This window comes from Anolis carolinensis, chromosome 5 (assembly GCF_035594765.1).
Source record: "Anolis carolinensis isolate JA03-04 chromosome 5, rAnoCar3.1.pri, whole genome shotgun sequence".
NCBI classification, from domain to species: domain Eukaryota; kingdom Metazoa; phylum Chordata; class Lepidosauria; order Squamata; family Dactyloidae; genus Anolis; species Anolis carolinensis.
In genome coordinates, this window is record NC_085845.1 from 91,243,153 (window position 1) to 91,268,661 (window position 25,509).

The 25,509-nt window shown below is 38.8% G+C and overlaps 1 protein-coding gene across 2 annotated transcripts in view; it reads left to right on the top strand.

Moving 5' to 3' along the window:
* The window catches only part of camk1d (calcium/calmodulin dependent protein kinase ID), a 281,944-nt gene extending 259,864 nt beyond the window's left edge, over nt 1-22,080 (top strand). For both annotated transcript variants that reach the window (XM_062981787.1, XM_008118830.3), the window contains exons 9-11: nt 6,995-7,082; nt 9,084-9,222; nt 13,921-22,080. In XM_062981787.1, coding sequence (XP_062837857.1) covers nt 6,995-7,082; nt 9,084-9,222; nt 13,921-14,039 — 346 coding nt within the window. In that variant the 3' untranslated portion in view covers nt 14,040-22,080. The remainder of the gene's footprint in view (nt 1-6,994; nt 7,083-9,083; nt 9,223-13,920) is intronic.
* Nucleotides 22,081-25,509: the final 3,429 nt, after the last annotated feature.

Genomic DNA, 25,509 nt, shown 5'->3' on the forward strand with positions numbered 1-25,509 from the left:
AAGGGTTGTGTTGGATCGAACCAAAGATCCTTATCTGGTCCAGCATACTATGTCTCGAATTGGGCAACCTGAGACCTGTGGGAAAATTACAAGTAGACATGAAGGTATTAGCCCTTTTCATAGAATCATAGAATCATAGAATAGTAGAGTTGGAAGAGACCACATGGGCCATCTAGTCCAACCCCCTGCTAAGAAGCAGGAAATCGCATTCAAAGCACCCCCGACAGATGGCCATCCAGCCTCTGCTTAAAAGCCTCCAAGGAAGGAGCCTCCACCACATGCTTAAAGAGCTGGGCATGTTTAGCCTGCAGAAGAGAAGGCTGAGAGGAGACATGATAGCCATGTACAAATATGTGAAGGGAAGTCATAGGGAAGAGGGAGCAAGCTTGTTTTCTGCTGCCCTGCAGACTAGGACACGGAACAATGGCTTCAAACTACAGGAAAGGAGATTCCACCTGAACATCAGGAAGAACTTCCTCACTGTGAGAGCTGTTCGACAGTGGAACTCTCTCCCCGGGGCTGTGGTGGAGGCTCCTTCCTTGGAGGCTTTTAAGCAGAGGCTGGATGGCCATCTGTTGGGGGTGCTTTGAATGCGATTTCCTGCTTCTTAGCAGGGGGTTGGACTAGATGGCCCATGTGGTCTCTTCCAACTCTACTATTCTATGATTCTTGATTCTATGATTCTATGAAAAGGGCTAATACCTTCATGTCTACTTGTAATTTTCCCACAGGTCTCAGGTTGCCCAATTCGAGACATAGTATGCTGGACCAGATAAGGATCTTTGGTTCGATCCAACACTATAGTTGGCCAATAATTAGTTATTAGACATATGCAACCTCTTGTCCATAAACTGTCATGATAACTCACCTTCACTGTGTTGTAAAGGAAGATCCCCTTTCTCTACCACATAGACAAATGAACATATTTCTACCATCTTCCTCTTATTATGTGTAACTAACCACACTTCCAACACTGTAACATTTTCTTATTGCTCAGGACAACTTTTAAATAAGAAATGTCAATATGAACTGCCTTCAGGGCTTAATAAATAATTTTGTAAATGTATAAATAAGCAAAGAACCTCTGGGGGAAACCAAAAGATAGTATGGAAATACTGCTCAGTTCATCCCAGAACTATCCTCCCCCCCCCCCCCCTCCAAAAGATGGACAAAACAGTGGAAAAACTATACATCAGAAACTTCCAAAGGGGAAAATTGTATGCATTTGAGTGGCATCATTTTATCATAGCTTTCAGGAAATTAAATAAGTCATAAAAGTGATATTTCAAGTACAGAGCAAATTACTGGGAATGGACCTACTGGCAGAAAAATAAGCCTTCTTTGTCAGATATTACATCCAATATATACAAGATGTGCACTGCTGAATATTAGATTGGAAGATCATTTCTTTTAAGTTCCCAGAATAAAAGAAGAAACGAAGAAAACGTGGCAACGTTAACACATCTGAAGGCTTTTGAAGTCATTGTAATACAACTAAACTTCAATGAATTTGTTGCTCTTCATCCATTGAAGCCAACTAACTCTCAGCTTGCATTTTATAAATGTTCCTGGAGTCCTGACATTTTTTGTGTGCCAGGATGTAGACTGTTAACAAAGAACATTGGCAAAGATAAGCTCTCACCTATCATGGCTGTCACTTGTGATGCCCATTCCTCGCACACCATGGCTTCAGTCCACACAAGCCAACTGTGTCATTATTGTGGTGAAATCAAGGCCATATGTTGACCAAAATTTCACAGCAGGTCAGCCATGAAACTGGCAACAGGATAAGAATTGGAACTTGGAGGAAGGCATTGTAAGAAAATCTCAAAATTGATGCCTGACTATTCTGTCTCAGCCATAGATTAATTTTTGATATTGCTTTCTGAAAGGAAATGATATGGTCCACTTCCTACACTGCTTTGACAAGGAAAATGAGTATAAGCAAAAACAGGAGGTGATTTACTGGAGCTAAGTATTTTTAATATTGGTTTTTCTTTCATGCTACATCTGGAGTAGTAAATGACCAATTAAGTTGATTAAAGAGGTGTATTCATGGCAGAATCAGGCACTAAACTACAGAATTCAGAGTTTAATGAATGGAAGGGAGGAAGAAAGGAGGAGGAGAGTTGTTAGTTCAAGGGCAGGGCATGATTTCTCTTTTTAAAAGAAGGAAATATTCCATAGAATCAAGGAGGCATAAGAAGTATTTCATCCAGAGACTCTCGGAGAAAATACTTGAGGAATCAATGTCCAATGTCATTTCTGTCTGAGTCTCACTCTCACAGCAGGCCCCTTATTTTTCTGTTGTATCATTAATAATTGTTAATGTGAAAGGATTATATTTGTCATTATGAAAACAGTGATTTATGGAGGAACCTGGTTACCAAACAATTCTTTTTTTTTAATTTTTATTTTAAAAATTATTTATTTATACTTAAAACTTATACATTCTTTAACAAATTTTCAATACAGAGTTATGTATATCAAGCTCATATAGTATTTTCACTCTCTATATTACATACTCATATTATTTACCTTTTATTACCCCTCACCTAGTGCTATCCCTTCACCCCAGACCAGCCAATTACAATATTTATTTCCAAAATTCCATTGCTTCTTTTACAGGTTTTTTCCCCTTACCTTCTACATATACAAACTCTATAAATTTTCCCCATATCTTCCCAAAATCATCCTTTTTTAATATCCCTCTTTTAATTTTAATCTTGCATGTCAATTTATCATTTATTGCAATATCCCAAATCTCCTTATACCATTCTTCCAATTGGCACTCCTCACTACCTTTCCATTTTTTGGCTATTAACAATCTTGCTGCTGTTAGCAAGTTGGCAATTAGTTCCTTTAACTCTTTCGATACTTGAATATTATCCATAAATGAGAACAGTGCTATTTCAGGCGTTCCTATTATTTCTGTTTTGGTGATTCCCTTTATTTCTTTAAAAATGTTCTCCCAAAATTTTTGAACATATTTACAGGACCACCACATATGTATATATGTACCATTTTCCTGGCAGCCCCTCCAGCACTGCTTAGAGTATTTCTTATCAATTTGATTTAATCTAATTGGTGTGAGTTACCATCTCCAAACCACTTTATAATAATTCTCTTTTATTCTTATAGACATGTTTTTTAATATACGCATATTCCACATTTCTTTCCAGATTTGAGGGTGTATTTCCTTATTGCAATCTAACTCCCACATTTCTTTAAGGTGATCCTGCTCCTGTTCTTTATCTATTAGCAATTTGTAAATATAACTTGTTATACCTTTGGTTCTTTCTTTTCCTTCCCTTCCCCCCCTTTGACTAATCATCTTCTCAAATTTTGTTAAGTTCTACAATTCTATGTAGTGTGAAATTACTCCCTGAAGAGAATAACATTAGTTTAAGCTCTTGTATGAGCTATCCTAGTACTCTGTTTATTTTGGAATCTCATTGGTACTGAATGTACATATATCTCATCAGTTATGTTTTTGAAAGATTAAACAAGCTTTATGCTTCCTATCATTCTGATGATTGATTCAAATGAGCTTTGGCCAGCAGAAGGTTTTAGCAGAGGTGTTTTTTTTTTTTGTTAATATCATTTAAAAATAGACTGTTGCAAAAAAAAGTGAACTTTAATAAGCACCAATGTTTTATTTGCCATTCCATCTTCTTAAATCCAACAGAAGAATTGAGATAATTTTAAATATTCATTTCAAACAGTACAGTGCCACAAAAAAGCTTCTGTTATTAAAAACATTTTCTAAATATTTGCTGGAAGGTCTCCATCTGACACTAAAAATACAAGGAAGTAGATATCCCTAACTTCCCAAAGGAAAGGAGTACCAATGTGTGGGAGTAGCCACAGAAAATTCCCTCTCCTGTTTTCCTACCATGGTAGGATAAAATGAAGTACATCCCCTGAAAATATCAGAGTTTTGGCAGGCTCATATATCATCCTTCAGGTAACCTGGTCCTGAAGTGTATATGCTTTTATAGATTTTGATCAGCACATTGAATTGTTTACAGAAACAAACCAGCAGTGTGGTGCCTGTAACTAGAAATGATGAGAAATCTGGCTACAACCCTTCTGGCCTGTTGAAGTTTCAGTTTTCAAAGGCAGTCCCACATAGAGTGCATTAAACTAATCCAACTGAGATGTTACTAAGGCAATGTGTCACTGTGGTCAAGTAAGATGTCCTAAGGAATGGATGTTGTTGACACACAGCTTTGACTGTGAAAGTATACTCCTGACCACTGCAGAAACCCAACCATCCAAGTTCAGTACTGAATCTAGGAGTACAACCAAACAGCAAACTTCCTCCTTCAGGGGAAATGTATGCAACCATTTCCAGGCAGAGTTCCAATTCCCTGGTTTGTCTTTTGATTGACCAAGTTGACAGAGTTGTCTTGTCTAAATAAAAATTCACTATGATTATCTTCACATGGTCTAGTACTGCTGAGAGGCACTGGTCTAGAACCAAAACAGTTTCTTTGGACTGAGGTTGAATGGAGAGATAGAACTAGTTATCATCTGCATACTAATGATACCAACCTCTCCCAATGGCATCATATATTAATTCATTTCCATCTGTGGTTCATATACTTTTAACAAAAGGATGTCTGGGGAGATGGGCAAAGCATCACCTGCCACTTTTGGGGCCAGTATGATGCTATTGAGGGTTCCATTGTTTATGAAAGGAAAGAAAAACAGCAAGTTGCTAAACTGAAGATGTGGTTGACTATTAAAATATATAAACCTTATTTGTGTATCTGCATGTGTTCATATTTACTTCTTATCACCCTTCTACTGTATATTCCCCTGGCTCTTTCTTGCCTTCTTCACATTCCTAAGTGAGTGTGTGTTTCGCAAAGGAAAACTCCCCTTTTGGGTTGCATTACTTTGCAAAGGTTGGGTTGCTGACCTGAAGGTTGCCAGGTTCGAATCCCACCCTGGGAGAGCGCGGATGAGCTCCCTCTATCAGCTCCAGGTCCGTGCGGGGACATGAGAGAAGCCTCCCACAAGGATGGTAAAACATCAAAACATCTCAGCGTCCCCTGGGCAACGTCCCTGCAGACGGCCAATTCTCTCACTCCAGAAGCGACTCAAGTTGCTCCTGACACGGAAAAAAAAAACTTTGCAAACTCCATGTACTCATGCTTCACCAGTAATTATGCTTTTAATTATAATTTATTCTCAAATAATTTTCTTAAAATATTTAAACCATACTTTATCCATCCAAATGCTTAAGTCTCTCTCTGTGTGTGTATCAGTTTGAGTGTTGGACTAGGACCACCAGAGACCAGAGTTAAAATCTGTTGCTCATAAAAACAACAATATATAGAATGTATTATTGGGACTAAATGTACAAAAACAAAATACAAGGATACAATGAAAACAGAGGAATATTCACGAAAATATATTCAAAATGGTTACAACAATAGAGCAGATGTACTTAAAATATGTAGAGAAATAAGGTTTTAACCTTGTGCCAAAAGACAGTAAAGTTGGAACTAGGCATAATTTTCCAGGGTGGGTATTTCATAGTTGGGTAACAACTGTAGAGAACTCCTGGCAAAAATACTCCATGTCTTGGCTGCACAGGCATGGGAGAGGTCCTCCTTCATGTATTTTTAACCTGACCAACATTGCCTACTTCAAAATACCAAAACCTTGAAATTGAGAGCAATTTCAAATAAGTAAACAGCAAGCTCTTTTAGAACTGGTATATAATGACATCTGGGTGTACCAGTCTAGCCACTGAAACTATGCAGTAACTGTTGTGTCAGAGATGTCACTGGGGACAAGTCTGTTTACAACAGTGATCTAATCGGTAAACCATAAGAGAGCATGGATTCTTATGTCCATTATATTCCACCCAGCAATGGTCATCTTTGGCAAATTAACTGAAGATGATAAAAGCCAGTCAGTGACACGAAGGTCACCTAGACTGGAGATTATCAACCCTTGAGCCTTTCACATGGTTTTTTACTCATTTTCCTAGATGCCTCTGCCAGCATGATTAATAGTGTAGAATTTTGGGGCTGAAATCCACAATATTTGGAAGACCAAAAGTTGGGAACCATGGACATAGTGCATGTGATGATGTTGGCTCAGAAATATTCCAGACATCTGCTCTTTTTGAATTAGTACAGCCCTGTGTAGAAGGCTGGACCTGGAAACCTACTAACAGTATCATCATCTTAAAAGACTCAGCTTCAGTTTATGGACTATATTAAGCCCATCATCAAATTTAGCCACTTGTTCAGCTTGCACATATTGTAACCTGACTCTGATGGTAGAAGGAAAGATATTCTTGTACAATACAACTGCCCAAGGCGAAATCCACCACAAGTGTCAAGGCCTGGCAGCTGAGCACATATACCAGTAGCTGGGTCTGGCCAGCTGGCCCTGATTTCCCACCACGAATTAGCTTTCCTGAGAGTGAAGTCTCGGTAGGGTATTGTTGAACCCAAACTATGGTCATTTTCCACTAAAGAATAAAATGTAAGGATATGCATATATCTGTGTTACCTTGATAAGCATGAACATAGCTACTCTCTCTATATATATTTTTTATTTTATTTATATTTATATTTTTATATATATATATATATATATATATATATATATATACACACACATACATACATACACACACACACACACACACACACACACACACACATATATATATATATATATATATATATATATATATATATATATAATATCTGATTTTTGGAAACCTGGATTGAACCTTTCTCTTTTTGTTGAACGAGACAGAGTGATTTTACAGGCATGTTTGAACTGCAGCTCCAGTGATAATGCCAGCTAGACCTGATAGGAATTGAAATGCAACAAGATCCGGAGGGCCTCAGTTTCCTAAGCCTTTGAAGAAAAGAAAAATAATGAGAAGGAAAGCATATGAAAAAGCATTTTGTGAAATGTCTCCTTTATCTCCCCCCTCCCCCCCCCCCTTTTCTTTCAGGATTGCTGGGGACACAGCACTCAGTAAAAATATCCATGAATCCGTCAGTGCTCAGATACGCAAGAACTTTGCAAAAAGCAAATGGAGAGTAAGTTGTCGTGTTTTTTGTTGCCAATACTGTCAGGAAGAGCTGACTTTTAATGTTATCATGGAATCTGTTATGGAGCCAAACATGAACATTTCCTTGCTCTTATCCAGAAGACTCCTTCTTCTTTTCAGTGTAAAGTTTAGCTTGGCCGAGCATTGCCATTATTTGGTGAAGAAGTACTGTTGAACAAAGTCCTAGGAAGGATCTTCATAGATAATGAATCCAAGCTATTTTCCATTCTCTTTCTCCATCTGCTTTACAACTTGGAAAGGTGGTGGAGTGGTACGTCCCAGTCCCTTTCACCATCTTTCTCCAATACTGCAACTCCAATGGCATATAAATAAAACTAAATGGAATATAAAGTTGTAATGTCACTTATGTAAATGAAAAGTAACACAGCTCAATAAGACTTTTGTATATCAACCCTCCCTGAAATTGCAATAACTATGAATTCTCTTCTGCTATACAATGAATTTGTATCTGTTATTTAGGTTTTGTTTGCCATCTTTTGGCATTATCAGGTTAGAAGTAATAATCTATTGTAGAAATGTTACAGATTGATAAGGTGTATGCTGTTAATGCCTTTCTTTCAAGAGATCTTATCACATTGGGATATATTCTGTTTCTGAGACTTTTTGAACACAATTCCAAACAGGTCCTATCACATGACATTTGCCCTATTCCATCAGTAATCCATTGAAATTTGTTTGCAAAACATCACAGAAACAGAATAAATGCACATGAGATTTAACTGTGTTTTTTGAGTTACTGTGGGTTTCTATGTTGCTGAGGTGTTGTTTTCACATGTGATCAGAAAATCAGTATGCATTCAGTTGGCTAAAATCTTTTAAGAACAGTTGTTCAAAACTTCAAGTTACATCACTATGCACTATTAGGAAAAAAAATTAAAATATGACATAGGGAGGCATTCTAACGGATTGGGAGAAGCCAGCCTTCTACTGTGTGATGAGTCAAAGTGCAGTATTTTCAAAACATAAGGATCATAATAATTGTGTGTGATGGGGAGAATATGTGTCTTGTCTCAATACAGTATGCATTCAGTCCTTAAAAAATGGGATGCATACTGATATAAACAGATTATATCCCAATGTGATAATATCCATAAACTGTGCTTGTAACTGCACTCCTTAGATCTAGATGAAGAGCTGGTATTTTAAGAGCTGGGAGTATTTTATTCTTAACCCAAAGGCATAGAACTTTATGTTGATGAAGTGGTAATGTTTCATAGTTTTGAGTTGTATGTTTCAGACTCCATCCAACAGCAGCTGGCACTGTTCAGTCTACCTTGCCTTATCATCAGCCTTGTAAAAGTCATTTTCTGGCAGGGAGAGCTTGCTGTTTGGGGGTGGGGTTTAGAAAAACCCTTGAAACATCCTTTTATGTATGTTATAGAGCCTAAGTAATTGTGATGCAGGATTTTTAGGAGGACCTTCAGAAAGGACTGTATGTAGCTGATTGATAGCACAATTCTCAAAGATTTTGCTTTGGATTTGAAATATTTGACAATGCAAATGTATATACAGTGGACCCTTGGTATCTGCTGGGGTTTGCTTCCAGGACTTTCAGTGAATACAAAAATCTATGGATGCTAAAATCCCATTATATACAATGATGTAGTAAAATCCGCCCTTCCCATGAAATAATCAAAGCAAGTTTGCTTTTTGGATTTTTCTTTTTTAAAAATGCCAGCTATAGATAGTTGAATCTGTGGATTCAGAAACCATGGGTATGAAGGGCCAACTAGATTGTTTATGGCATCATAATGTGAAAACATTGGTTCAATATTGTGTCAGATACATACCTTGGAACTGAGTATTTCAAATTATTAACCAATGACTTGGTAGGACAGCAGGATGCCAGATCTTATGAAAGAACTAAGAGTGTTACCAAGGAGTGTTACCTGTTCATCAAAGATCATATCTTTTATTTAGTTAATTAGTTCACATACAAATAAACATCCATTTTTCTGCACTTTTCCAGCAAGCCTTTAATGCCACCGCAGTTGTGAGACACATGAGAAGGTTACATCTCGGCAGTAGTTTGGACAGTTCAAGTGTAAACATGTCAAGCTCCCGCAGTCTGGCCAACCCTCTACCTGATGGAACAGCCAGGAAGGATTGTGAGTACATAACAAACCAATTGATTTCTGGAGTCCTTTGGAGGCCATCCTCTGTTGATCACCTTCTACTTTGACTGAGTGCCTTCTCAGCAGCAGCCTAGGTCAAAACTCCTTACCATCTATTCCACTTCATTGGGTGATACAACAACTTTGTTTCAGAGCCTAGAGTAGCATTGTTTCCTTCAAGAATGGCCCTAGGCTGGTAAGAACGTAAGTAGTCAGTCAAGTCCTCCTTGACACAACATGAGGACTTTGGTAATACTCCCAACGTGTCATTTACTGTGTCCTTATGTTCCACAAAGATTTGGGGAGTTCATGACCACAGGTTTAAATGACTTAAAAAAAAAGAATTTGACAGATATATAAGGGATAGAGTATTCAAGATATCCACTGGTAGGAAATAATAGGATACAGTAGGCAGCAGTTTTATAGTATCAAGTTGTTTGTCCAGTCTGTCTAGTAGTATCTGCTGGTAGCTCCCCTCCAAAATATGAGAAATAGTTCTTTCATCACATTCCACCTGATCGTTTTAGCAGGAAATGAAAGAGAGTGAAGCTATGGCCTTCCATATTCAAACACCATGCCCCATCACTGAGTTACGAACCTGAACCACAAAACGTTGTTAAAGCATTACATTTGAGTTTTATGTTACTTACAGCGAGAGATCTAATCCAGTGCTAAAGCCACTTGTTCATAAAAGCACATTATGTCTCCCTTGTGGTCTACTTGGAAAACACAACTGCTACTTATATCTGAATGACAGGATACCTCTCATCTGTAAATGCCATTTGGTCTCTGGAGCAAAAGCATTTACTTCCTGGCATCGTGTCAACAGCTCAGTCCTATGGGGAGCTCATGTCATAAATGCTTGAAGATTTATTCAAGTCTGGCATGCAGCATCTGAGTACAACCCATGGGAGAATCTGAATCCTTGGAACAAAAACTTCATCTCCTTCTGAACAATTGCACATGCTTAAAATGACAAAGTAGGGTTTGACCATAGAGACAGTAGGGAAGAAAGATAACTCAAAACACATGCATTGTATTAAACATTTACCAGTGCCCAAATATACACTGGTAAATTGGCAACAGAAGGTGGTAGAGTGACTGCTTAAGCGGGTTACTGGACTCATGATCACTTTTGCTGCTGTAATTTAAGACAGTGCAAAGATTCCAAAATATTTCATGCTAAAATCTTAAGAATTTTTTGCCACTGACTTTCTTTGAGAGCTCCTCTTTGGAAAAAATGAAATTTAAAATATTTGCAAATAATATTGGAAGTAGGAGCCCAAATGAGTTGGGTTTTCAAGATAGTTTTTTTCCTTCAAGTTTTCTGTTACTTGGGGGTCCTCAAACTGGGCTCTGAGTGGAAACTCCAAGCAGCTTATCAGGGTTCCTCAATTTAAAAAATTAATAACAGAGAAGGAGTTTTCCTTACAGGTACAACACCCCCCCCCCCCCCAAATATTCTTTAGCCACACACAGCTTCAGGATTGTGGAGCACATTCTCATTTAGGAAATAATGATAGATTCATGAAAGGTTTACACAAGTTTGGTTAAAAATGTAATTACCACTTACCTGAGAGTAGGTAAAACTAAATGTATTAAGCAGATATGCATAGAATTGTTCTATGTCCATATTCTACTGATTGCCTTCTACACAGTTGCAGTTCAGTTCTTCTTGTCTTTCTCCAGCACTTTTGAGTATATTCAACTAATCTTTCAAGTGTATTGAAATATTCTTGGAAAGTAGTTACAGGTTGAACAGGTTGTAAATTGGAAAATTTACAAGATCCAAAGTTTACCAGAAGCTCATGGTTAAATCCTTAATCGAGGCTGACAAATCTCAGTTATTACTTTGGAAAGAAATGTGGTTGCTGTTGCCTGTTTTTGGTTTACAGTTATTTAGCTGCTTGTGCTCCCATTATTTTATATTTATTTATTTATACAATGCTTTTGACATGAATTTTTAAAAAAAATTGGAAAGGATTCTAACCAACATGGTTGGATGTTGGTTAGATGACCCACAATGTATAATCCCTCACCACCATTGGATGACCAACAATGTATAATCCCTCACCACCTCTACCAAGTACATCTCCCCTTCTCTTAGTTCTTCATAGTAGAATCAGTAATACTGGAAGTAAAAGAAGAAGAAGAATGTAAGCAAATGTAGGAGAAATGTAAGTCCTCGAAGAAACTACAAAAAGTGGAAAGAAGAATGTAAGCAAACATAAGAAAAATATAAGCCCTGGAGAACATAAACTATGAGTGCTGCGAACACAGGTACATCTGCACTGTGGAATTACAACATGATGATGTAGAGTGCATCTACACTTCGGAATTAACGTAAAATCAAAGCAGTTTGACACCACTTGAACTTCCATGCCTCAATGCTATGGAATCATGGCAGTTACATTTTGGTGAGGTACCAGGACCCTTTTGCAGAGAAGACTAAACACCTTGTAAAACTACAACTCCCGGGATTCCATAGCACCAAACCATGGCAGTTCAAGTGATGTCAAACTGCTGTAATTTTACGTTAATTCTGCAGTGTAGATGCACTCTACATCACATCCCAAACTAATAGTTTTGTAGGGATGCCTGTGACCTCTTAATGTAAACCAACTCTGTTCCCCTCATTCACCTAAGAAAAATCTTTCTGCAAAAGATTCTGACTCCACAGACTACCTTCCATTTGAGGCATAAAAATATTCACTTTCTGTATGTAATTGATTCATTTGCCTTTTGAGGGTAATATCCTCAAGTTGTTTATAGGTACTGAAACAGAAACAGCAGAACCATAGATCTTACATTTAAAAATTAAGTACATCCATGGAAATGAAGTAAAGGATTTGAAATATTAGAATGTTAAAATATTGGAAGCTTCATGGATGCAATTACAAAATGTTAAATAAAAACACTGACCCCTATGCATATTTTTAATAAAATGGGAAATAATAGTTACTCCTAGAAAGAACTGCATTGCTGTATTCATCCAAGAGAATAGAGTTTTATACACCTACAGGGTCTGTTTTGTGAAAAAATGCATGAATGTACCCTGGTCTCTGCAGGGAAGTGGGTTGGGGCGCAGGTGGCATGAGCATGCCCTGCTGCATCCACAGCTGCTGGGAGGATAAATGAGCTGTGTGGACTGTCATTCCAATTGCTTTTCACATTCACATTAAAAATAGTGCTCCTGAGGAATAGCAGTCTGGAAGCCAAACATTTTGCACTCCCTTTTGATGCTTCGGGATGATAGGACTGCTGTCATTATAACTCCACTGGCTGCAAGTCCGTTTCCAAGCACAATTCAATGTGTTTCTTATTACTAGTTAGAGCCCTAAATGGTTTTTAGTCTCAGTTCTCCAAAGCAGGCCTTTAAAAATTTTTTCACTCGTGAGATCTGTCTACCTGAGACATTTTTATGTGACCCCACATATATAGGTATATGAGATAGGTATCAAAATAAAACATTTACATATAACAAATCAGCATTTGCAAGGCTTGCTAATCAGACTGATTTTTCTTTATATGAAGTACAGTGGAAGCATTTTCTGCAGAGCCCACTGTAAATATTGCAGTCTGTTACCAATAGATTTGTGTAAATTGGTGATGTTCAGAAACCTTTTACTGTTTCCATTTTTGTGACCCCAGCATTGACCAAAGGGGATCCCATTTGGGGTTGGGACTCGCAGTTTACAAGCAGTGATCTGAGCAGAGCTTCTTAAACTTTTCCATTCAGCCCAAATAAGTTTTTATGTTACCCCCAATATATGGTAATATAAAATAACCCCCCTAAAGATAGAAAATCAACATATGCAAGGCCTGCTAAACAGGCTGATTTTCCTTTTTGTGGAGTACAGCTGAAGCATTTTCTGCAGAATCCACTGCAGAATCTACTGGATTCTGCAGAAAATGCTTCAGCTGTTGTCAGTCTTTGGAAGCTATAGGACACAATGCAAGCTCACACAGGCAGTTCCGTGGAAACACTTTATTGAAATCCTTCTTGCCAAGATGAACATAAAGCTAGTACTAACCAATTCCCGCCAAGACCCCAGCATATCAAACTACTGCTTCCCCCCAGCCCCTCTTCCACATTCACACCTCTCTGTCGATAGTCCTTTCCCAGGCTTGAAAACCAGAGCAGGCCATAAATCAATCCTCCTAGCCAGATGGCCCTTATCATTTAGGCTTTTTCTGCCCCCATTGCTTTGGCAGGATGGGAACAGTTCAGCTGGTGTGAATGCTGGGCATTCACATCCTGACAGCTGTACTTCACAAATAGATTATCAATAGATTTGTATAAATGGGTGACATTCAGAAACCTTTGACTTGTTGCCAATTTTTCACGACTCCAACATTGAGTTATGGCGAACCCATTTGGGATCAGGACTCACAATTTAAAAAGCAGTGATCTAGAGAACCATAATCTCTCATATGACTCTGTGCATTTTCTGAGATTTTCTGAGGAGGCTCTTCTCTCTCATTGTCATCACAATATGGTTAAATTTGGTGGGATTTATGAAAGAGTTTTCTTGTTGGCAACGGCCAGGTCCAAATCCCTCATCCTAGAGAGGTGAGAATGGTGCCCTCCTTGCTACTTTCTACAGATAGGTGGAGACTTTTCCGCCAGTAGACTTTGAAGATTGATTGCTAAAGTCTTGCATTATGTGCTGTCTTGTCTCTCCATTTCAGGTATGGCGCCATCCACTCTCTGTAGCTTTGCATCATCCACTTCATCTGGCATTTCTCCTGTCGGGGAGAGAAGACCGAGGCCAACTACAGTAACAACAGTGCATACAGGAAGCAAGTGAGCCAGACCTTCCCCTGCACCCACCAACCCCCCAAAAGAAGAAGTCAGAGATGGGGGAAATGCCAAGGTGGGCAAGAAGGCGAGCAGGCAGACCTTCTCCTGGGTGACCTCATCTTGCATTGAAAACTTGTCAAAGGACCAGAAGGAAAGACTTTTTTTTAATGGCCATATTTTATACTGCAATTCTGAAATGTCGCATTTATCGCAAACTGCAGTGACTCTGGGAGTTTGGGGAGGGAAAGGGCTGTAGGTCAGATCTAGCAGTATCTGGTGCTGGGGCAGCAAATCTGGGAATGTTCTACCTAATGGACCTTCATGTTGATTCCTCAATGATTTACTCTATTCTCAACATAGGTAACAGTACATGCTTTTTTCCATTACCTGAAGATTTCAACTGGATTATTTAACTAGAAGTAATTTCCAAGCATTATTTTTCTTTTTTCTTCATTGTTCTATCTGTATTTGTTTTGTTCAGGGTAGAGAGTAAATAGAATTTTGCATTAATCTTTCAAATCAAGACATTGTCCCTAATGTTGGATCACAAACTTGTTCAAATCTTGTAGTAATTGTCAGAACTAGCTGATTTTCTCCTCAAGGGTACAAGGATCAGTTCTGTTTGGATCTAATGATTATTTGCTCTGCGTAGCCCTGGTTCAGAGTGATGCTGTCAAAGGCTAGCCACTGAGTAAGCAAGGACAAGGCAGTAGGACGCAGTGGACTGGAGCAAATAGAAAGCCATGGCTGATGTTTTCTTTAATCAGGAGTCTCAAAGGATTTTGTTAAGCACCAGTCATCTTCATGTTGCATCCTCAGTCCTCACCAATACAATTTCTGCCACATCATTCTAAAACAAAGCATTCTTTGGTAAGAGTCTAGGATAGACTGTATATTCAGCAGAGAAAGGGAAGCAACATCATCTCATGAGAGTTTACAGTTATTTCTTTTCATGCACCAGAGATGGGAATTGGGCACCTCACAAGCAGCCCTTTCAGGCAGGAAGACCAATGCAGGCCCTGAGAAACCCCACCCACCCTGCAAAGATCCTAGCTCGTGCAAAAAATGATACTGAGAAACGTGTTTAAATGCCTAAAAAGGCTTTGAAATGCTGCACAACAGCACCTCTGGTCAAATCGTAACAACAGGAGCCTTCCAGAGCTCCAGAGGGGCTGGAATGGCACCATGCTGCCTGCTAGACTCCGGCTGTTTCCATCCCTGCCCTACATTTGTGCACACAGGGATGTGAAGTAGCCCTCACTGAGCCCATTTGAATCAGTTTGGTGAGTAGGAGTCATCTTACCATATTTTGTTTGAATATATTCATGTGATCATACTGACTTCATGGTATGGAAATTGGTCTTGTGAGAGTGCTTTAACATGTTTGTGGCAGTTCTGTCAGTGCTTCTTAAAAAATTTCTAGTGGAAAAAAAGCTGCAATTTATGATGTACGCTGGAGTATATACAGCACCGTCTCTGCAAATTTATCATCCTGTTGTGGCAGAATGGTTGCATTACTTTGCCTGGATTGCCTACTTCAATTCCATTTGATATTTTGGACTATGAATCCCATAATCTGTTCTCATTGGCCATGCTGGCATGCTTATATGGGAGTTTGAATACAGAGAAAGCAGAAGGTTGACTTCTCTTGTTGTAACTTATCACAAGTCAGGCCAGCAATGTTGGAGTCTTCTAATAAGAAGAGGCTGTATGTCATATTAAGGCTTGTTAACAGGCCTGAGTGCACTTCTTGGTGGATTTTTGTTGGGTTTTGCAAGTGGTTTACACATTGAGCACCTCAAGATTAGTAGGAGACATGGAAACATTGCAAACTTGTGCTTCTTCTTCATACGATTTCAAGGCTTGAGAAAGAATTGTTCTCTTCACGAAGGTGCATTAATCTGGCCCAGCACTAAAAATGGGCAGTTCCTTACTTTGATTGAAATCCAAGAGCAAGAGCACAAATATGCTTCCTCTCTGATTTATCCAAAGCAACATTTCAAAATAAAACAATGCAATGCACTGCACTGTCATGAAGAACCTCCGTAAATTCTTGCTTTTAAACCATTTTAAACCTCTGTTGCTATCATCTCTGATAAAGGTGCATTGTAAACCTCTAAATGGAAGGGCTATGAATATTAGTGAATGCTCACTGGATCAAGGGCTGTAGAATTTAGGTCTGGATGTAAGGAAAGGGCTGGGCCTCATGAGCAAGATTGGCAACATGCACAAAACATGTGTCACCCGAAGTGATTGTTCGTCTTGACTCATAATTACCCCAATGTATCACATTTCTGAATCATAACATTTATCTTGTGACCCTGATAATGTCACTGACTTGTACTATTGCTCATTGTTGAAAGACATGCTCTAAGTGAAAGTTAAAAAATATTGGTGGCCAGATTTTCCATTTCTATTGTTATATGCTTTATAAGACTCAGAAATGCCCCAAAAGTGTGTGTGTGTGGGGGGGGGGGGGGGCTTAAACAAGTGACTGTATGTCCACTCTTGGCTTTGATCCCCTTCATCTCAGTTTTTGATTGTGGGGAAAGAGCCATGGCACTCCTAACCCAAAACATGTGGTCATCTCCAAAAAAAGAAACTCTAATTAGGGAGTGAAACTGGCAATTCATACGTACTTTGAATACCCATGGTCTAAATACATAACTCATAGTAGTCATCTGGTTAAGGCAAAAGAGGGCAACTTGTGGCCCTCAAATATTCTTGGAATATAACTCTTAACAGATTTAATTTGGCAAGCCTAATGTGAGTTGGAGCCACATTATATCTTGAAGGCTGCACATCTGGCTATCTTATGCCCACATCATAAAGGCCAGGCAAAACATCCTATTTCATCTGGCATCCAGGAGGAAAGAGGGAACATTGCGGTGAATATGTTGCCCCATCACATGGAGAAAGTGTTGCCCTCTTGAAGCTTCCCGTGTTGAGGGGGAAAGCGTCTGATGACACTTTCACCCAAAGCCTTCATGAGAACTCACACAATGTCATGTGATGTCCGGTGTGGGGCTCCATCCTCTAGACGGAGTGACAGCATCCTAGGACACTGAATTTACCCTGTCTGATGAATTTATCCCATCAGACGGGGTAAATTCAATGTTCTAGGATGCGGTCACGCCGTCTAAAGGATGGAGATACCAAGTTTAGGCCAATACTTATTAGGATCCTTGACAACTGCCATCTGTAGTCCAAAGGTCTTTAAGCAAAATGAATTATTAGGCAAAATTGGTGTGATTTGGTGTGAGGCAATTTCATAAGTCACATGATAGTCTGTTCTTTCTTGTCCAGAGCAGCAATAATAGTCTTGCTGCACAGATCAACAATCCATCTCACTGAGGTTATTGTATCCAACCTGATGCCTCTGGGTCTTCTACAGAAGAATATAATGATGAAGGCCTTCCTTTCTTCTTTGCCCTCAGAATCTGGTACTGAGGAGGTTCCTTGCATCTGAACTGGGGAAGTTCAGTAAAACCCCTCTGAATGTGTAAAACATCTAATAAATGTTTTGTAAAAAATTGCAGAATTCTTACTTTGTATTGAAACTTTGAAAGTTGTTAGTTTTGATCAAGCCTCCCTAGCACGCTGACAAAGTCAACACAGACCTTGTGTCACTTACACCCACGTAAAAAGTATTGCCCATGAGAGGTCTCAGTATTGAGCTGTTCATGGTTTGAAACCATTATGTAACCCATTTCCTCCAGAAATGTCCATCAGTCACAATATTACCTTCCACCTTGCACAGAAATGTGATCTCCAATGAGTGAATAAGGGTTTCCAACCATACTTCTGACTTTTCATTGTGGATATTTAATACTTAAGGTGTTTTACTTTATAAACCAGATGAGCCCCCAGATGGCGTAGTGGGCTAAGTGACTTTCAGGTTGCTGACCTGAAAGCTGCCAGGTTCAAATCCCACCCGGGGAGAGTGCGGATGAGCTCCCTCTATCAGCTCCAGCTCCATGCGGGGACATGAGAGAAGCCTCCCACAAGGATGGTAAAAACATCAAAACATCCGGGTGTCCCCTGGGCAACGTCCTTGCAGACGGCCAATTATCTCACTCCAGAAGCGACTCAAGTTGCTCCTGACACGGAAAAATAAATAAATAAACCAGATAACATATTATGCTAGCTAGCATGTGGCTTCCTGGGAAATGTCTTTTTCCCCTGCAATTCTTTTTATAGAGGAGGAAAACAACTATTGAAAATTACAATAACCTCCTTCATGTTACCTTGACTACAAAAATAATTAGATTCTCGGATTCTCCCATAAACCAAATATATCTCAGCTAAATGAATACATTTCCAACCTACCTGTATTGTCATATTTTTTACAACCCAAAACTCAAAGCCACATGTTACGAATTTAGATTTTAAAAGGAAAAGAAGTTCAGTGTGATGTAATTTTTGCTGTTACAGTGCTGTGGTCTTCTCTGAACTGTTGGGAGGGGCTGAATATTTGAAAACTTTCCCACACAAATTATTCCCTGAATGTACAAAATGAGTATAGTGATCCCTCTCAATCCACAGCTCTCAATCTGCAGTTTCATCCAAATATGAATCATTACAGCCCATACCTAAAATGACACTGATATGCCTGTGGACGCACACGTCATCCCCATTTAGTAATATGGGGCATGCTTGTCCCCATTTTTTTGTCATCTTCAGGGGTCTCAAAACTGAACCCCCACCTCACTGTATTTTAGGGAGTAAATTCCAGACTTGCCTTTAAAACAAGACCAATGGATTAAACCAAATATTGACATAATGTCCTTCCAGAATATATCTAGTTTGTTTTTATCTGCCTGGTGTCATGCAGATCTAGCAGAGCCTATGTGATCTTGATTGATAATAGCACACAAAATTCCCCATGCCAGAGGTGTCTCATTCATTAAAAGAAAGACCAGTAAAACCATCCAGCAGCTATCAGGAAATTAACTAAAATGAAGAATAATCCATCCAAGGTTAAGCACAATGGTGTTAATGGCACAGCAGTATATGGGCTGAGCTGCTTCCCAGTGAAATCGATGGATCTCAAAAGTGTTTAATTTTGGCTGGATCATATTACATGACAGGATCAGAGTGCCCTATACCCTTAACAGTCTTTTGTTTTCCTTTATTCCAAGTATTGGAATGTAAAAATCACTTATTGTCATGTTTAGATAGTCTGAGTGTCACTGAAAAGGTTTTCTGTCTGATAAAATTTATCATACAATTTAGAATCCTGTGACAGCTTAGTAATCTACTTTAGTTTCTTCCCTTTCTCTAGATAGAAATATCCTTAATGTCTCTGTTCTCCCATTAATGCTAATTCATTGTATCACTAATCACAACCATTCTTGACAATCTGAACAACACTAAGTGTCAGAGTCCAAAAAAGCCAAAATATATGCTTCTTTCTCTCTTTTTATGTGAATTAGTATGTATAAAGTTGTAACATTTAGAGTGGCATTATTCTTCATCTTTCCAAAGCTTTAAATGTTCACTAAAGAAGTCTGAGAGAAAGGACTACATTTTTTGCTTGCTTTTTTATATGTCAATATTTGAATCATGCATTTCTTTCTAGAATGATTCTCCCTATAAAAGGTTTCTGTCCCAGTTTAGTTTGACCAGGGTCACCACAAGAAGGAAAGAAGGAAGGAAAGACAGAAAGAAGGATGAACAGGAAGGAAGGAAGGAAGGAAGGAAGGAAGGAAGGAAGGAAGGAAGGAAGGAAGGAAGGAAGGAAGGAAGGAAGGAAGGAAGGAAGGAAGGAAGATTATAGTGTTCAACTTTATCCTGTGTCCTACAGATGTTACATCTGTCTCCAGCCAGACAACAAACATGGTTCCGTCTAGGTTAGAGTTTTTTTTAATTCACTTCTAAGAGATGACTAAGAACAAAAACGTGAAGCCCATATGTTGGTTTTCAGATGGAAATCACTGTTGGAGTAACAAAAATATCCAATAAATGCATGAAACTGCACTGCATGGTTTCAGTCGTATGCAGTTGCTAAACTTTGCGTTAACGTGTTCCTATGTTGTAGGCTTTTGTTGATGCCTTGAATGTAAACATTATCTGGTTCCATAATCCAAGGCCCATCACACACTGCAGCTAAATGCAAAAGTTAACAGGTTTGTGAGGAAAGTATGGCAATGGTCAATAAGAACCATAAACAATTTTCTAAACCCTGTTGATTTTAAAAGACCACCAGCTATTTAAAGAGATTTCTGTCTATGCACAGGCCCATTGTGCCTACAGAAAAAGAGAGAGAGATTGAGAGAAAGAAAGGAAAAATGTTCCCCCCAAGGCTGCTTTAAACCAAGAAGCTTTAGCAGATCTCATCTGCAAGTTGCATTCTTAAGGTAAGATTTCCGGGACTGTCAAGAAGGGCAAATGTTCTGGCAAACAGCCCGAGCCTATGATTTTCAGCATCAGCACAGAAATGCTAAGGATATAGAACATAAGATATACCCCAATGGCCATCAGTCTGGCTTTGCAAGCAGAGACTTTAGCAACCTAGGGTTGGGGTCAAGGTATCAGTTTTCCATCTGTCCTGCACTTCCATGGTTAAAAGAGTTGGACAGAAGAGTTTTGTCAACAATTACTACTCTTCCCTTGCAGAACTAACATAAGAGTTATTTCTATTTAGGATTCTGCCTCAGTTTTCACAAAACAATACCTACAGCCATCTGACCGGGCTACCAGACCTTGATGCCAATGCATCTGTGTCTTTAGATTCCTTTGCAATGTGCAGTGTTTCTCTGGCCAATGCCAATGCACAGTAGTTTCCTCAGAGACTAGTTGATGGGAAGGAGAATCCTCAGGGTTTGAACGTTGGGAATCTCAGTTAAAGCCATGTACATTTTTTTATTCTTTCCCCAGGGAGCAGCTAGCCTGCAAAGTTGGCATTTACTTAGCTGAATGTACTATACCTGTAGAACCAAACTTGCATAAGAGTTTGCATGCATGAAACAATTATGCACAGTGAAAACAAGGGCTGGATTATTTTGCAAAGTTTCAAAAATAAGAATGCCTTTTAAACGAATCAATTTGGGTTGCACGTCACAAAGTCTTTCTTGTGTAGCTCAAAGAAAGCCACTCCGCTATATTTCTTGCCCGCCTCCTTCGGAGGTTTTCTTGCATTGTTTCTGCCTTGCTTTTCTCCTGGGAGACAGCTGAAAGTAAATGAGGACTTCATATAATCTATAATTGTTGGGAATACAATGCATATTAACTATTTGATGTCTATCTTCAGATGCAATAGGAGGCATGTAACTAAAAATGCATGTAAAAGAGTGTATTGATACATAAGCCTTGGTTATCATCTTTCAAGCAATGCAACTACAGTTGCTATCAATACTACAATTGCACTGTGTATGATCCCATTCACACAGTTTGTGTGATATAATGGTTTTCTGTTATACCAGCAACATGCATCCCAATGGGAAAGGATATACCAGCATGGTCCATACCAGCTTGAACACGTTACCAGTAAAAAAAGTGGGAGCAATCCTCAAAGTGTACGTCAACTATGTCATTCTCTGTAAAATAAAAATGAAACTTTACTAGTTCACAATTTGTTATAAGGCTTTAAGCCAGAAAGGCTTTAATATGTGCTCTAAATTTCTCTGGAGTATACAGAAGAAATGTGAGTTAGCATCTTGGATTTGACATGGACTTAACTAACATGTGTTAAAGTATCAACAGAGAACCAAGAGCTGAATCACTTGTTCTGATTTTGGAAAGAGTTTTATGGTATTATGGGCAAGCTAACTATCATGGAGTCCCACAGAGACCTCTGGAAATTGTGTCAGATGAAACTGCTAAGAAATACATGCAGCAGCCAACATCGCATGCATAGACCTCTCATGCAATGTGAAACCTGACCAACACAGGCAGAGATTTGGGGTGTGTATGAGCTGTTGCACTGTATGACTTTATTTTATTTTATTTGTGGGGGTCTGATCCAATTACAATGTCCATTCAGCTGTAGACTTCCTCATACAAAAAATTCTAATTGTATTTCTATCATAAATATACGATACACATTGCTCTTTGGTTTGGGGTCATTTATCTGTGCTTTAAAAAATGGAAGGAAAAAATGAAATGTGACGATGGTTTTGTTTGAAATGAGAAATGACTCATATTGCTTTTGATGAAAAATAGTGTGGTTTCAGGGCTACTTAAAAAGAAGTAGAAAGTTCAAAGTACTGAGCATAAGTTCAACAAATTTTCAACTGAACCAAATGGATCCAATTCTCAGTTGACTGACTTTGATCCTTCTTCGTCCTGGATTGCAATCAAAGCTAAGCAAAATAGTCATATTTAGTTCCTTCCTCAATGCCAACATCTTATATTATTTTAGCATTTATCAACTAAGAAAAACCGTGATGTCATACTATCATTTTTTTCTAATTTCTACATATTGTGCTTATTATTGTGAGTTGTGCATACTTTGCTAAATATTCTCATACCAAACTGACACTGCTTTCTAGAGTTCATGTAGGCCCCTCCTACACTGCCCATAGAATCCAGATCATCAAAACAGATAATCCACATTATCTGCTTTGAACTAGATTATATGACTACACTGCCATAGAATCCAGTTCAAAGTAGATAATATTGATTTTATATGGCAGTGTAGAAGGCATCATAGTGTCCCTCAAATGGTTGCTCGACACATATATCTCAATCTCATGTCAGAAGCAGAATAATTTTTGTTCATAACATATTTAGGCTACATTACCTGGTGGTGGCACAGTGTGTTAAAGCACTGAGCTGCTGAACTTGCAGACCAAAAGGTCCCAGGTTCAAATCCTGGGAGCGGAATGAGCGCCCGCTATTAGCCCCAGCTCCTGCCAACCTAGCAGTTTGAAAACATGCCAATGTGAGTAGATCAATAGGTACCGCTCCGGCGGGAAGGCAACGGCGCTCCATGCGGTCATGCCAGCCACATGACCTTGGAGGTGTCTACGGACAACGCCGGCTCTTCGGCTTAGAAATGGAGATGAGCACCAACCCCCAGAGTCGGTCACAACTGGACTTAACATCAGGGGAAAACCTTTACCTTACTACAGAAAATCCACTGGAATTGTTTCTCACAAGATATAACTGCAAGCGGGTAGCTGTAAAAATTTTGAAAGTGAAACTGACTAGCAATCTATTGGCTGTTTTTACTGATAGACATTCTTTTAGAACATGAAAGGTAAAAATAACAAAGCAGCAAGCGAGGATTTTTTTTAAAAAGATATACGTTATCCAAAATTCATCCGTTAAAACAGAAGGAACAGAAAAGGCTAAGTCACAAAGATAAAGTGGAAGAGGTATATTTCTTTTGCTTGTCTGAAGAAATTTAGAAGCCACATGAACCACAATTTTGATGTTACTACAGCTCTCAGAATCTCCAAATCAGCATGGCCACCATATTGGTAAAGTAATTCTATAAATTATCATACAAAAAGGGTATGTACGTATTTCAAACAGTGAGGAGAATATCCTACAAGAAGAAATAACAGTGCTTGAGGTGGCAATCAAGAAGACCAGTTTGGGCTATCAAGAACTTAAGGTAGATACTTCTTGGTTACTATCCTGGGTGGGGGAATGTTTGAAGGTTCAGTACAGTGTTCCGTCACTTATCGAGGGGGTTACGTTCCAGGACCGCCCGCAAATAAGTGAAAATCCGCAAAGTAGGGACACTAGGCTCCTCCTTAGGAAGGAAGTAGAAAGAGGGAGGGAAGAAGGGAAGAAAGAGGCAGGGGAACATGGCATTGCCTCCTTCTCCTCCTGCTGCCGTTTGGATTCCTTCTCCCACCTGCACCTGATTGAGACCACCGCCACTGTAAATCATAATTTTTCATTACTTATAATATTATTTTAGTGTTTATTTAAAAACCGCAAAACAGCGAGTCTGTGAAAAGCGAACCACGAAATAGTGAGGGAACACTGTATAGCTGTAGCCATGTTGACTGAATTGTTGCTCTATGTTCAACTGAGACCTCATCCCAATAATAATAATAATAATAATAATAATAATAATAATAATAATAATAATAAAACTTTATTTATACCCTGCCACCATCTCCCCAACGGGGACTCTGGGCGGCTTACATGGGGCCATGCCCAGAGCAAAACAATATAACAAAATATAAATACAACATAACATAGAGCAATTAAACAATACAATAAGTAATAATATACAATATACACTACAACGCAAATCAAAGAAACAGTAAAAAACAGGGCCGGCCGCATGAATACAAAGATAAAAACTCGGGTATCCTTAAGCTTACTTTACTCTGGCTGGATCTACACTGTCCTGTATCTCAGGATCTGATCCCAGATTATCTGCTTTGAACTGGATTATATGAATTTACACTGTAAAATAATCTGGAATAATCTGAACATCTGGAATCAATTCCTGGGATATAGGGCAGTGTAGATTCAGCCTCGGTTGCATTATGACCCAATACAGCAAAGAGGGATCCAAGTTTTAAAGACACTTCTGTCTATATTGCGTAGTGTAAATGAACATGTACATCACCACTGCCAGATCTTGGAAAAGCTGCAGCTCCCTTTCCACCCTCCAGCCAACATGACTATTGCCTATGCTCTCTGGGAACTATAATCCACACAAGTAACTTTTCCAAGATCAGTCAATTAATTGTGCTTGCAGGCCCTATTACATTCACCAGGTGCTTCTTTCAATGTGCATTTCAAACTCTTTCTGTATGGCTTGTGACCAAACTAACTAAGAATTGGCCTTTCATGGATGTACTTGGCATTCATTCGGAATTTTAAAATTTGAGTTTTCATACAGAAGAAAATCACCTTGGAATCATGTCACTTACGTATTGCAAAACTTTTTTGCTACTTTTAATTTTTAAAACATATCCAAATAGGCAAATGTTTTATCAGTTTAAGAGATAAAAAGCTTACTGATTTAATCCAGGAATGTTGGTGTGCCTAATATTGTAAGTCTTGTGATTGGTTCAGTTCCATAATACCATCCTTGTTCCAGGAGAAGGGAGATTGTATATTTACTCAGTGCATGTAACAATACATTGCGAAATGTTTAACCTGCATAATGGAGTTTGCGATGCTGCAAATTGTTCATGGGGCTCTGTTGCAAATTATTCTCTGCCTTGACAATCATGTATACATATCAAGATTTCTATCATAATGATAATTTAAGGGATATTGAGAATGGTTTTCCTCCAATAAATAAAATTATACCACCTTAATCTGAGCCATTTTATTTTCAGATTAGCTACACTCTGCATAACAGAGGCCTCTTCTACACTGCCATATGATCCAGAATATCAAAGCAGATAATCCACATTACCTGCTTTGAACTGGATTATATGAGTCCGCAATGCCAGATAATCCAGATCAAAGCAGGTAATCTGGATTTTATATGGCAGTGTAGAAGGGACCTAAGAAATGGTACCTATTGATTTGTTCATTAAAGTGCTTTTCAGTTG